The 13,396-nt window shown below is 33.7% G+C and overlaps 1 protein-coding gene across 2 annotated transcripts in view; it reads left to right on the plus strand.

Annotated features, from left to right (window-relative positions):
- Positions 1-8,345, plus strand: part of LOC130897324 (dynein axonemal heavy chain 12) — a 73,310-nt gene extending 64,965 nt beyond the window's left edge. For both annotated transcript variants that reach the window (XM_057806109.1, XM_057806110.1), the window contains 3 exons: positions 522-689; positions 2,711-3,016; positions 8,103-8,345. In XM_057806109.1, the coding sequence (XP_057662092.1) occupies positions 522-689; positions 2,711-3,016; positions 8,103-8,266 (638 nt within the window). In that variant the 3' untranslated portion in view covers positions 8,267-8,345. The remainder of the gene's footprint in view (positions 1-521; positions 690-2,710; positions 3,017-8,102) is intronic.
- Positions 8,346-13,396: the final 5,051 nt, after the last annotated feature.

The following is a 13,396-nucleotide window of genomic DNA, read 5'->3' on the forward strand; positions in this document are numbered from 1 at the left end:
CCATATTTTCGTTAGTTGTTGCTGATACCTGTCATCCAGGACGCGGCGCTTCGGCGACAAAGCCCGTTTTTTGGTAAGAATTTCTGGTACGTCTTCCACACCGTAGAACGAGTTCGGAAATTTTTGTTTAAATTCGGTAAACATAGTTTTGTAATCCGTGTTTATACGCAGATACGACATAACAAAAAAATCTTTCTTTATGAGTGAACTTGTACATTATTCAATTTGACTGTTTGAAGCACGTTTTAATCTTTTTCGACAGCGTTGCTAGAACTTATGCCAATTTTTCGAGAACGTTCCCTGACTTATGCTGACCTCTGTATATTGTGTTTTTTGGGGGCGAATGACGAGTGTGCAAAGAAATTTAATCCATCAATCCACTCGAAACTTTGGTTTGTTTCTTACAATCAATGATTAGTGCTTTCATTAGCTGAGCACCACGTTCCGCCTTGTGTAAATGAGTATCACCTATTTCATAAAAACAAGGCCCCCTCGTCACGCTTGTTGTTCAATTTTTTTAGGGCTTGTAGCGATGTCCCCAGAAACTGAAGCGTTCGCGTCTTCATTATTATTGGCTAGAATTCCAGGTAAATGGGCGGGAGTTTCTTATCCAAGTTTGAAGAATCTCCCTAATTATGTGGCTGATTTTATCGCTAGAATAGATTTCTTGCAACAATGGTTTATATCAGGTAAATTATTAAAAAGTAATATTTACGAGAATTAAATATGCTGGAGCCTCTTCGTCTGGTATGCCACTTCGATTGATCCGACCAAAGTTTTATCGATATGAATAATTTAATAATACATTTACAGTAATTGTTTTATATTGTGTGTACAGTTTACAGTTGTATCAAGTACGAAACGTAAACCCGTTACTCTTTCATTATATTAGCAGTGCTACAAAGACTGGACAAAGGCAAATCACTCCAATAAATTGTCAAGGAACTCAATATACGCGTTACGATGATAAAAGATACAAGAAAGTACAATAGATGATGAAAACGCTCTCAAAAACCGTAAAACTGCTTGACAATGCATTGTGGATGTGATTTAACCAAGAAAGAACACAGATATCTGACTCCATAATAAAAGACAAGGTAATAGCTTTGCACAAAAATCTATAAACTGTTAGTGGGTTCGCTGCTAGATTGATCGCTGGAAACCCGTCATGGCGTCCACTTTGCTTCAATTTCGGGAGAAAAATTATCCGCTGATGCAAAGGCGTTTCAGGAAATTGTCGAACAATATGAACTGTTATTTTGCCAAGTCTTAAACATTGTCGAGAGAGCCCTAAACTATAAAATGCTTCCAAACAAAAAACTCGCTTCATCAAATGATGCCGTGGCAGAAACCAAACTTATAAAAGTTTTCCCTGTTTATTATTGTTAAATGTAATAATATTACGGCATTCCAAAAATTCATCTTCTTACCCTGTTTATTATCGCAATCAAAAATCTACTTGGATAGATTCCAATCTTTTTAAATCTTGGTTCATCGACGAGTTCGTTATATCTGTGGAAAAGGACTTGAATCAAAAAAATCTCCCTCTTCGTGCTGTATTGCTGATAGATAACGCACCATCACATCCATCTGAAGAGGAATTAGTGAAAGAGGACATAAAAGCTATCTTCTTACCACCAAATGTCACAACACTTAAACAACCAATGGATAGAGGAATGGTTAAAGCGGAGGTATCGCAGAAATTACATCAGTTCAATATATTTGAATCAATGAAATCCTTTAACATCAAAGATGCTATACAGTATGAAAATCTTGGCGAACGCTTTAGCCGGAAGATATGACTGAAAGTAGATGGGCGAAACAACGACACACAATAAATCATTAGACCTTCAAAGCATACAACCCTTTCAGTAAAGTTGAGGAGTGGATTGCCCAATGTGATAAAGACTGTGGAACTAGTGAGGAGCTCAATGAAGACCAGATTATTACTGTTGTTTTGGGAAATAATGGTGAAGAACCTGTGAACGAGGATTCGAATGGCGATAGTGATGAACCTCCTACCCGGATTTCACATACTGAGGCCAATAACGCGTTTGATATTACTCTTCAGTACATAGAGCAAAATATAAAATATTTCTAATAGAATTTAAGTATGTAATACATATGTAAATAAAAATGTCCTGTTCGGATTCCGACCACACTCCTAGCCTCGCAGATGACGGATTAGAGAGGTTCTACTGTATTGATAAGAAGTGATAATGTTTCAAATACCTCTGAAATTTAGATCTTGTTGAATAAAATCCGCAAATAGATAAAAATAGTGATGTCATCTTCTTCTCCAATCCTATTATGCTTTTTCTAATCTAGATTTCTCATCTGCTTAACGTGTCTTCAGTTGCCTCCTTTAATGCTTGTTTCGTGATATTATTTCGATTCCATCCTGTTATTCTTTTGTGTTCCTTTGATTACTTTGATTTGATTCCTTTGATTTGTTTAGTTCTAACTTTCATACTTTTACCATTAGTATCGGTAGATATACAAATCTAGGAACCTTTTTCGACCTTATTGTTTTTCTCTTGATTTTATAAAAAATGTACATCCTAATTATTTCCAATTCTTTACAATCTACTCCATATTTGCATTGAATCCAAGACTCAATTCCATTTCAACGAGAAGGCTTACCTGAAGATGATAATTTAGTTATTAAAAGGAGCGTTGATTTAGAAATTATTTACTCGATTAATTTTAGGTAAACCTCCATGTTATTGGGTCTCGGGATTTTTCTTCACTCAGGCTTTCCTAACTGGAGTTAAACAAAATTATGCCAGAAAATATACCATCGCCATTGATAAATTGACGTTTGATTTCAACATATTAAAAATCGATTCGTCTAAAATCCCACCGAACGACGGCGCTTATATTTACGGTTTATTCACCGATGGAGCTAGATGGGACAAACAAAATGGTAAATTAGCCGAATTATATCCGAAAGTATTGTTCGACATCATGCCCATTATTTGGATAATACCGATACTCACTGAATCGTATTCGCCAGGTAAATATTGTTTTATCAAAGTGTATTTTTTCTTACTTTAAGGACTATAAACAGTATTGAACGCAATCTATCGTAGCATATTGTTACATTTTTGCTAGCTATAACCAAAGCGTATAAGATCGCACCAACATCTGCGCTCCATGTACTAGCGGGAGTTACATCGTTATACGTTGACGCTTGGACGACATATAAAACTTATAATGAGAACAAATCAATCGACTGACTTACTTCATCCAATCCACAGAACTATAACGCAAAGAGACAATAACAATAATCCAGACATACAGACGAAAGCGACAAAGACAATGACAAAACAATTGGCATATACACGGACATAACTGGAGAAAAAGAGACATACAAATATAAAACAAACACCACACTTGACATGAACAAACTCGAAGCATTTGCACTAATGACAGCAGCCGAAATTATAACTGACAACTTTGATTTCGTGGCGATAACCCAACAGCTGTTGAACAGCACTAGCAGATATAAACTCAAAATAAAAATTTAAAAGAATATTGAGACAATCACAATTGACGTAAGCAGAACAAACAGTACCCACACAGGCATGAAATTTGCCGAAACAAGCAAAACAAGCACAAACACACAGACAAAACCGTTACCTACACGACAAAAACTGATATAAAACAACAAAAAAATACACTACAACTGACAACATGGCGAGACAAATCGGATAAATCAGATACTGGACTTAAAATATACGCGATCTTCAACACAGTACAAAGATCACAACCGATAGTGACTTGGAAGACGACACAACTCATTACAGGGCACGGACATATGAACGACTAGTACAGACACTTTAAACTAAGAGACACTGATGGTAAATGCAAAAATTGTAACGAATGTGAAGATCAAAATGCAAAAATTGTAACGAATGTGAAGATCAAAATCATTTAATTATTAAGCACTGTACAATATATGACAGACAAACCGCTAGACACCTACTAACAAATATGACATATCCACCAATAAATATCGACATATCTGACATGACATGCGTTAGACAGTAACACACTTTTACATCACCACACAACACCACACATTTTTTTCATGAGAGAAAACAGATCTTTCTGTTCCTGCTGGTTTGTAGAGTGCAATTACTGGGATGTCTTCCGTTGTCGGGTGTTTCTACAGATACTAGGTGGAAATGGCCTTATGCCGAAAAGTAGGTGGGCTTTTGGGCCTGGAGTCGGCTACGGCTTCAGGCGTGAGCCAGGAGGGCTATAAACCCTTTCTCTTTACTGTCAAATAATATTTTTGAATATGTTTGAATGTTGAAAATATGGAGATGCGTAAAAAAATGCTATTATGAAACGAATTGAATAATTAACTTTAATACCATATCCTTCCATTGAATCGGAATAAAGTTAACTGAAAACTGATGAAAGTTGACGATGCAGCTAAATATGTTGTAGGTGTGTAACACTGAAGAGGAAGATACAGTTAACTAAAGTTCCTCTAATGGAAAGTCTGGAAAGGAACGGTCACTCACGCGATTGGTTGGCGAAACAGTGATCTGTTCAAATTATCGAACAAAGCTGTTGACTATCGGGACTTATATGTTGGAACATATATTCAAATTATAGTTTTTTAAAGAAAATAGCATTTATAAACATAAATAATGGAATTACAAAAAGGGAATATATAAGTATGCCATATATCATGTTTTTCCATGATTGGTATTATTTTTGCAGCCGGGATAGCTGTATGAGGGCATTTTTTAAAACACTTTTACATTTAACAAACTTGAAATACTTCGAAATACAACGCAAGCAAATTCAAGTCTGGTCTGGTTTGTTTACATTCGCCACATAGAGAATAGAAAAGAACTCAGAACTCTCTTACATATAGCTCGTATACAATCTTTCGAATACGGGGATTTTACAGTTAACGAGCATTGGTTTAATCACTTTAATAGTGAAGATTTGATGTCGTCCGCCTCTGAGGGATATTGAGGTTACAAGGGAAGCAGTAGAAAACCAATCTAGCACGAGATCTTGTCAATTATAGAACTATGTTAACAAATACTAAAGCTACATGGACATACAGCCTTGTAGTTTTAATGCGCGCAATCGTATTTAAAAAAATCAGTACAGCTCATGGACAAACTCACGTTGTGGCTCTAAGGTTAAACTAGGTACTACTTTACGACTTTGATCATTGTAAAATGTTTGTGGTTACTAAAGGTCAATTGTATTTAAACTATAGTCTATATACATTCATTAGAGCGTAATAAAACCTAATTTATAATCCAAAACTTACTACAGCCATTTTAAATATTATTACAGAATAATCTAAATATTTTTAACATTAAATTGGTAAAATGGTGTTTTATTGGTCTTTCATAACCATAAGATGAACAGAACACTAGAAAAAGGTTTGGAAAGGCCAAAAGCCTGTGCATTAAAGATTACTAAGGCGTATCATGAATTTTTTTTAAACAAATAGTACCTATTTGCCATTAAAGGTTCGAAATTTTATTCTTTAGAAAAAAATTTCTGCCACTGTTCGATATGATAGGGATTACCCCGAACTGAACACATTATAGAAACTTTTAAATGAAATAGGATGTTGCTAGAAAAAGCATTTCCGATCGTCTATTTCAATAGAAACAAACCATATTGTGGTGTGAATGAGGAATTACCAAAGCCTATAAAACAATGAGTAACCAAAGAAACATGTATCAACGAAAAACATACACCAAATAAATTTTGGCAAGATGATGATCTACTGGTTTGAACTCACCAACGGAAAAGGGCGCAGACTGATCATCCTACAAATCGGCAATTCAAACGGTTATTAATATACTAGTCCCGCTGACTACCATAAGGACATGGATGCTGATGATTTACGGAATTGGCTTAATCCAAAGAATATTAAGTTCCGTCCCGGGAATCCCTTCATAAAGAGAAATTCAAACACGATGAAATTGATGTAATTGCAGAAAATTGTAAAATGGCGGTGGTTAGATCACCACCATATCATTACGAACTTAACTTGAATGGTATGGGCACAGATGAGGGGACAAGTTTCAAGAGAAAATAATTCTTTTGAAATGATTTTTGGAGCCGCTCAATCTAAATATCAGTTCATCTGAATAGGGCCGTATCAAACAGTTGGTATTCGGTAATGATACAGTGGTTTGAAAGCGACAGTGTGTCCACATCCGATTGGCCGGTATGTTTAACTCAAAGTAAAATAAATTATTTTCTTATATTTTTTTAGTTAAAAGTACTATGAGCTCTTGAAAAAATTTTGATTAGGTATTTGCGAATATAAATCACAATTTAATAAGCGTTATTATGAAAAGAACAAATGCTAATTAGTCGAGTCTGGGTTAAACATGGCGGCCACTCTCATGAGTAACGGATGCGCCATCTAGTAACGAGTAACGATTACATTCAGTTACTCGCATTTTTTGTAGAATATTATTTAAATATTATTGTTGTTTGGTTAAAAATCCGGAAAAGTGAAAAAATATGGAAATGTGAAAACCTCCGAATTCTTTAATGCAGTTCCGATTTTCCTGAAAATTAATTCAGACTTAAGCTCATCTTACCCTCCATATCAAGATCTGCATGGTCGCAAGGTGTGCAAATTGTTTTTAAGGGGTGAAAACCACCTCTTATCGAAAAATACCAATATGATAGCTTTTCCTACCTTTTTTCTATTCAAATGTTTTTCGTTTATGCAGAATAAATATTTTAACATATTGTATAATAGAAAATTTATATATTTTGAAATATCAACCCTTAAAAATCTTTAAAAACTACCCTTCTGTTGAAAATAATATAGGAAAAAATCTTTTAACGATTTAAAACATTACAATTTCATTTTTACTGAGAAAAATTCATAGCATTTTAATAAAATTTATTTGGTTATTAATTTTTATTAATCAACCCTTAAAAACTAACCCTTTGCAGAGAATGAAATAAAAATAAATCTAATGACTGCCAACTTTTAGATTTTGCATTCTTTTTGGTATTAAAGTTTCTTGTCTATTCTTGAAGTAATTTTCAATTGTCTATACCCTGTCAACCCTTAAGAACCACCCCTCTCATAAAAAATACATACAGGCAACTTAGCATCAACAGAAAAAATCCGTGCACCAAAATTCTTATTTTTTATGTTACTCCATTAATTTTGAAGCTAACGCATCCTACAAAAAATCATTTTAAATTTAATTTTCACGGTTACAAGCCTATGTATGTTAGAAGGGCTTGAAACCTTCCACATTTTATTCATAAAGGGTCAAAGGGCTATGGATAAGCAATCCTCGCACTATAGTGACAGATTAATTTGGTTATAACTCCGTCAATTTTTATGTTACAAAAAAAACAAAAAAAGCAAAATAATCGTCATAAAAAATACTTTAATTTGAAAAAAAAAATCAAAAAGTATTATTTAATGCTCATTTTTCTCAAAATTATGCATTTCTAATCGGCCAAACTTTCAGATGTACCCTTTTCCCGATATTTGAGGTTAAATACTCAAATACGTAAAACAAAAGCTATTCAAGTGTCTGTAACTTGCTTTAGGTAGAACATTAAGTTCTTAAAATATACCTTAATTTCTTTGTTTTTTATAAGCTTCATTTTTGTTCAACACACTTTTTTCGATAAAATGCATCATTACAGAATTATACGTAAAAAACTATTGAAAAATTGCGGTTTTTTGACGAAAAAAATCGGTGCTGCATTAAAGAATAACACCTCTACTTCTAATTCTAATTCTGATTTGGATTTGTGAGAAGTAATTCTATTTATATTGGTGAGTTTTCATGTTAAAATTATTCTTTATGAATGTAAAGTTGTTTGAAAGTCCAAGCTTAAATCCTTAGTAACTACATAACCAGTAAGACATAATGTTTTGTACATACCTTTTAGAAAAAATTGCACTTTTTACCTTCATCAGTTTGAAAGTTATAAGCAGGTTAATTAGATAAGAATATTATTAATAAACATATAGAAATGTTATTTCATTCTAAAATAATCGCATTTTATTACTCTCTCATTAATAAAAATAGTCTATAATCTTGATAAAACGTTGCTGTTTTCAGGTATCAGATACGTGTCCCCAGTTTATAAAACTTCTGAAAGGAAAGGAACATTATCGACAACAGGACATTCGACAAATTACGTACTTCCGGTTTTATTAGATACTGATTTACCTGCTACTCATTGGATAAAAAGAAGCGTGGCTCTACTTTGTCAATTAAATTGATATAATGATGTAGATTAATATTCATTTATTTCAATATTGAAGTGTATATTTGCAAAATATATAATCGGAAGATTTCCATATTAATTATATGGTAATGTTTTTATTTATTCATAAAAATGCCGAACGCAAACTATTTTCATTTAAAAGTGAATTTTTACACCCAACTGTTCTATTTACATTATATGAGACTAATTTAGATTAAATTTAAAGTACATTACAAATTATTTATATATTGATCATTCCACTACTTTTGTCCAATTAAGAGTATATTTAAACAAACAGGATGAGTTATAGAAGGATAAATGCAAACAGAATTGCCAAGAAACAGGACGAGGTAACCAGCAAAAGAAGAAGCAGGCCGAAAAATAAATATATAGAGGAGATAATAACAAGAAGGCAAGTAGAGGTATAGTAGAAAATGTAGAGGAATAAGAACAAAACAGAGTTCAAGTATACAAAAGTTTTTTTTTAATATCCTTCCATACATAATTTGCGATTATATGAACACACTTCCACTACACCAACACGTCTCTCAAAACTGATAAACTATAGAGTGGGTTGTAAGGAATTTTGTTCCTATTTAAACTGTTCCTACATTGAGTTATCTGAATACATTTTTTGATAATTTTACATTATTTATATTTATTATATCGGTACTACTAGCAGCGTGTTCGTCAATACTCGATTATTCGGTGTGTCTATATTTTAAATGACCTATGTGCTCTTTAAGCCGGACATTAACGGATCTCTTAGTTTGCCCAATATACGTTCCGTCACAAATCTGGTGTTTTATATCTTTGGGATTGCTTAACAATTGTTTTAATGTATTGTTGGATTTATAAACTGATTTTAAACCGACAAATTTTGAAAATATCAAGGAAATAACGGACAAAAAAGAGATCCCTTCAAACTCCCGAGAATGTTGAAAGCGTAAGAGTGCCGATCTTGGAATTTCCCACAGGTTTGTCAAAAGGTTCTTCGCCATCACCCATACAAAATTCAATTGGCTCGGGCATTTTACGAAAACGATTTTTGGACATGGTTGATAAAAATTAGGATCTTGGTCATAACTTTTTACATTTCCAAGACAAACTTCAAGTACTGGAGTGATCAAGATCCTCAATAACTTCATCAACAACCTTTCTACTAAGCCAACGTAACAGTTTAGTGAACTATGTCCTCGTCGGGAATTATTTTTTCATAATTTTCTTCATTAGAATAAAACAAGCACTCTACATCAATTCGATGTTTGGACTGTTTCAACTGATGGCAAACAAATACTGTTGCACCATTCAGAATTGACCTTTCTACGTTGCTCTAATGCTGTGGGTCTTAACCTTCTTATGCCCCTTACCTGTATGACCTAACTAGGGTTACTGATTTTACCCGTCCTCACAACGTTGAAATCAAACAATATACACATACGTAGGTAGGCTTTATTAAACATAAATTGCACATTAACAATTTTGACATTTTTGGTTTAAGCTAGGTAATTTCTAAACTTTGAAAACATGAAATAAATTTTAGTTTGGAACTGCTTCGCATTTACAAGTTTGGTAATGTTAGATTTTGTCTCACTTAAAACGCATCTCAAATCGTGCTCTACATTAATTTCTGGCCTTCGTTTCCAGTGTTACCAAAGTTGAAAAAACATCTCACACCTGTAAGTAGTAGCAAACTGTTACCAACATTTTTAAAGCTCTGTCTGCTATGATAAGATATTTAGTACCTGCTTTTTTCCAAAATGTACATAGATCATACTTTTGCAATCCTCACGTAGTCCAAGAAATTCTACTTTAGCTGACACATCTTTATTCTTAAAAATATCATCATCAGTCAAAAATAGTCTCAATACCCAAGAGTTGGACTGACGGTTATCCATGTCAGGGAAATATTATTCCAGTGAACTTATTACTGACGACAAATGCTGTACCACGGAAGCTCGTAATCTTGTCAGCTTCATCATTTTTCAGCTGTTCACAAACTTGTGAAAAATTGGTCAGTTCCAATTTGCGAATAAAATTTGGCTACTTTGTCTTGTAATATGAAAATATTGGTTATATTTTTCCTGTAACAAAATATTTATCTTTAATTTTCAAGTAAAGCTCAGCTTCTTTTTTTGATCTTTGATTTTCCAAAAATAATCTTATTTCCTCGTGAAGCTCAAAAACTCTGTTTAACACTTTTCCTCTTGACCTCTATATGATACCAGAGAGAGTTAAATTTAGCGCTAATTTCATCGCATAACATTTTGAACAATCTAGAATTGGTAGCACCCTCACGAATATCATTTGAATTTTTTACAATATCATTTAACGTGTTTAATAAATCAGTAGGAAGCGTGTTGACAGCTAAAACGTAGCGATGTATCAGGACTTATGTGACAAAACTTGAGGAGCAACTTGTTTTACCATTTATTGGAATCCCGAACGAACAACCATCATGGAACCGTCTGTGTAGATAACAACTAGCTTCCGTTTTCTTCAATAAAATGTTTCAAAGTTAATAATACATCTTCGTCACGAGTAGATATCAATGACTTACAGAACAAGTATTCCCCTTTTACGTTATCGTCTTATTATCGTCTTTTATGTAGAATCGCGAGCACGAAGTCGAAGCATCAGTCGACTCGTCTAATTGCAGCGCAAAGATAGAACTTTCTCTAATATCAGAAATTACAGTTTCTAAAATGTCATTACTCATTTCTGCAATACTACTTTGTATTGGAGAGTGAGATCTGCTTTATCTTGGCCACATGTTGCTCGCCAGTTACAAAGGATACTGCATCACATAAGCAAGGCTTAAGGAGATCCTCTCTCCTATGGTATGATAGTTTTTGTTCACAGCAATGCGATAATTTTATACGAAGCTTGAAGACACGATTCCTTGGCCTTTTGTACGTTTTCCGAATAATCCATCCGCGAAGACATCAAAGCACGCTCTTTACGTTTAATAAAATCTTTAATGAAATCTTTCTACGTTTTCAAAATGTTCCTTTAATTTGCTTAGTTTCATGCTCTCTATAGAAAGAGTTTTACTACATTGAGGGCTTTTCTAAATTACTGACAACTAGCTTAATAAATTCCCATTGTAGAAATGCTTCTTTAAAAGAACCTTTTTTCCAGATGTTGAACCCATTTCATCTGAAATAATCGTAAAACGTTATAACGCAAATAAAAATAGTGACAGCATCGATGGTCTCATTTTAATGTTTAAATACATTTTTTGGATGTATATTTGAAATAAATAATAAGTAACTGATCAATATAATTAAAAGAACACTTATTTACAATACTATTTTGCAGGTATTTCATTTACCAATGAAATGTATTACCTGTAAAACATGCTGTAAATACCTACGTTCCTATCATAACATAACATACTCAAGGTTGTATTTTCCACGTTCCTAACAATGGAATTATTTCAATAACAAAGAAATACTGAACAAAAAAATAAATTATAATTTTTTTAAGTGGCTTCCGTGCACAAAACAATGAAACAAATCATTTCACTAATAGCGCGCGTAGGTATATTTTGTGCTCTGGTCGGCGCTCTGAATTGTCATTTTAAAATTCGGCATTCGATACAACAAACGGCTCATTGTTACCCCTCCGAAATACAAGTTTAACCACCGCGGGAGTAATTGCCCCCAGGCTACGAATCAGTGCTCTATTAAAACGGTGGCGATATGTCCAGTTACTCCGAAAAAACAGGCGACCATTTGCTTCGAAATGCTTCATGCGCAAGTTTTGTTGCATTTTGCACCCATAGAGTCGATTTTTGTTTACTTTTGGGTTCATATTTACATATCCATGAATCGTCGCCTGTTTACGATCTCGTAGACATCTTTTGAAGCACCGCGATTTAATTTTTTCGTTGCTCCAATCGAATTAAGCTTATGAGAGCGATTGTCAAATTATCCAGTATCCAACGCGAACAAATCTTCCTTTTTTCCAAATGTTCAATACAACTTTAAATATATGCGAATGGAACTAATGCCCAAGTATGCCTCAACCTCACGTTATGTCACATGACATCTTCACGAAATTCATCATGTAGCGAAGTGCGACCACGATTGAATACGAACCCCAGCGAAATAAGGTAGCTCAAGATAGCGCTTCATCACCAAAAGTCGAAACGAAAGAAACCGTCCGCGATTTGACTCCATTTTTTGAGCAAGATTAATGTTTCAAGTATCAGTCAACAACTCAATTAGCACTCGTATGACAACACGTTCTAAGTAACTTAATGATGGCAGTGTCAAATTTGACATATCAGTCATATGTCAAAATGTAAGTAGCAATCCTCTTAGGCCCATTTTTTTAGAAACTGAAAGAGGGCAGTCCGTTACCGCAGACGTAGAGCGTTATTCGGAAATGTTAAGGTCATTCTTCATCTCTAACTTCGTCAACATGCAGACAATGATCAAATCTTATTCCAACAAGACAAAGTCATAGCCTGCGTGAACGTCAATATTGTTAATAAGATTTTCTCGAGTCGAGCTATATGAAACCTGAAACGGAGCGATTCATTGGCTTCCCCGTTCACCCGTCCTCAAACCATGTGATTTTTTCTTGTGGGGGATTCCTGAAAAGTAAAGTGTTCGGAGAACGACATCGTACAGTTGAAGAATCCGATTGGAAAACCTGAGAATTCCTCAGCGCATGGGATGCATTTATCGGTAAAGACGCCATCTGAGATTATAACAATAAAATTTTGGAAAATACATCCATTTATTCTTCACAGTCATTTCAAAAATACTGTATTGACGGTCGCCTGTATTGTAAATATCGTTAAACAATTTCTATAAAGTAGTAGATGATACAAATTGATCCTTACCAGCTAGATCTATATGCTTTGGACTTTTTATTTATACGACTCAAATTCTTTTTGTGAGGATAGAAATTTGTCATATCATGAAACATGATTCTAAAAGAAAATTTACCATTTCTCAGAACAGTAACTTCCATTAATATTTCAAAGTCAACTCCTGAGCCTTTCATAATTCCAATTAATGAATATAAAATAATAGACATAGATTTACAATTTCGAGAACCGCTTGGTATTGTTTCGAAATAAAAATTTTCGTTATCGAAATTTATTAAAATTTAATGTTTTAAAAAATGTTTT

Source organism: Diorhabda carinulata, chromosome 8, assembly GCF_026250575.1.
Source record: "Diorhabda carinulata isolate Delta chromosome 8, icDioCari1.1, whole genome shotgun sequence".
Taxonomy (NCBI): Eukaryota; Metazoa; Arthropoda; class Insecta; order Coleoptera; family Chrysomelidae; genus Diorhabda; species Diorhabda carinulata.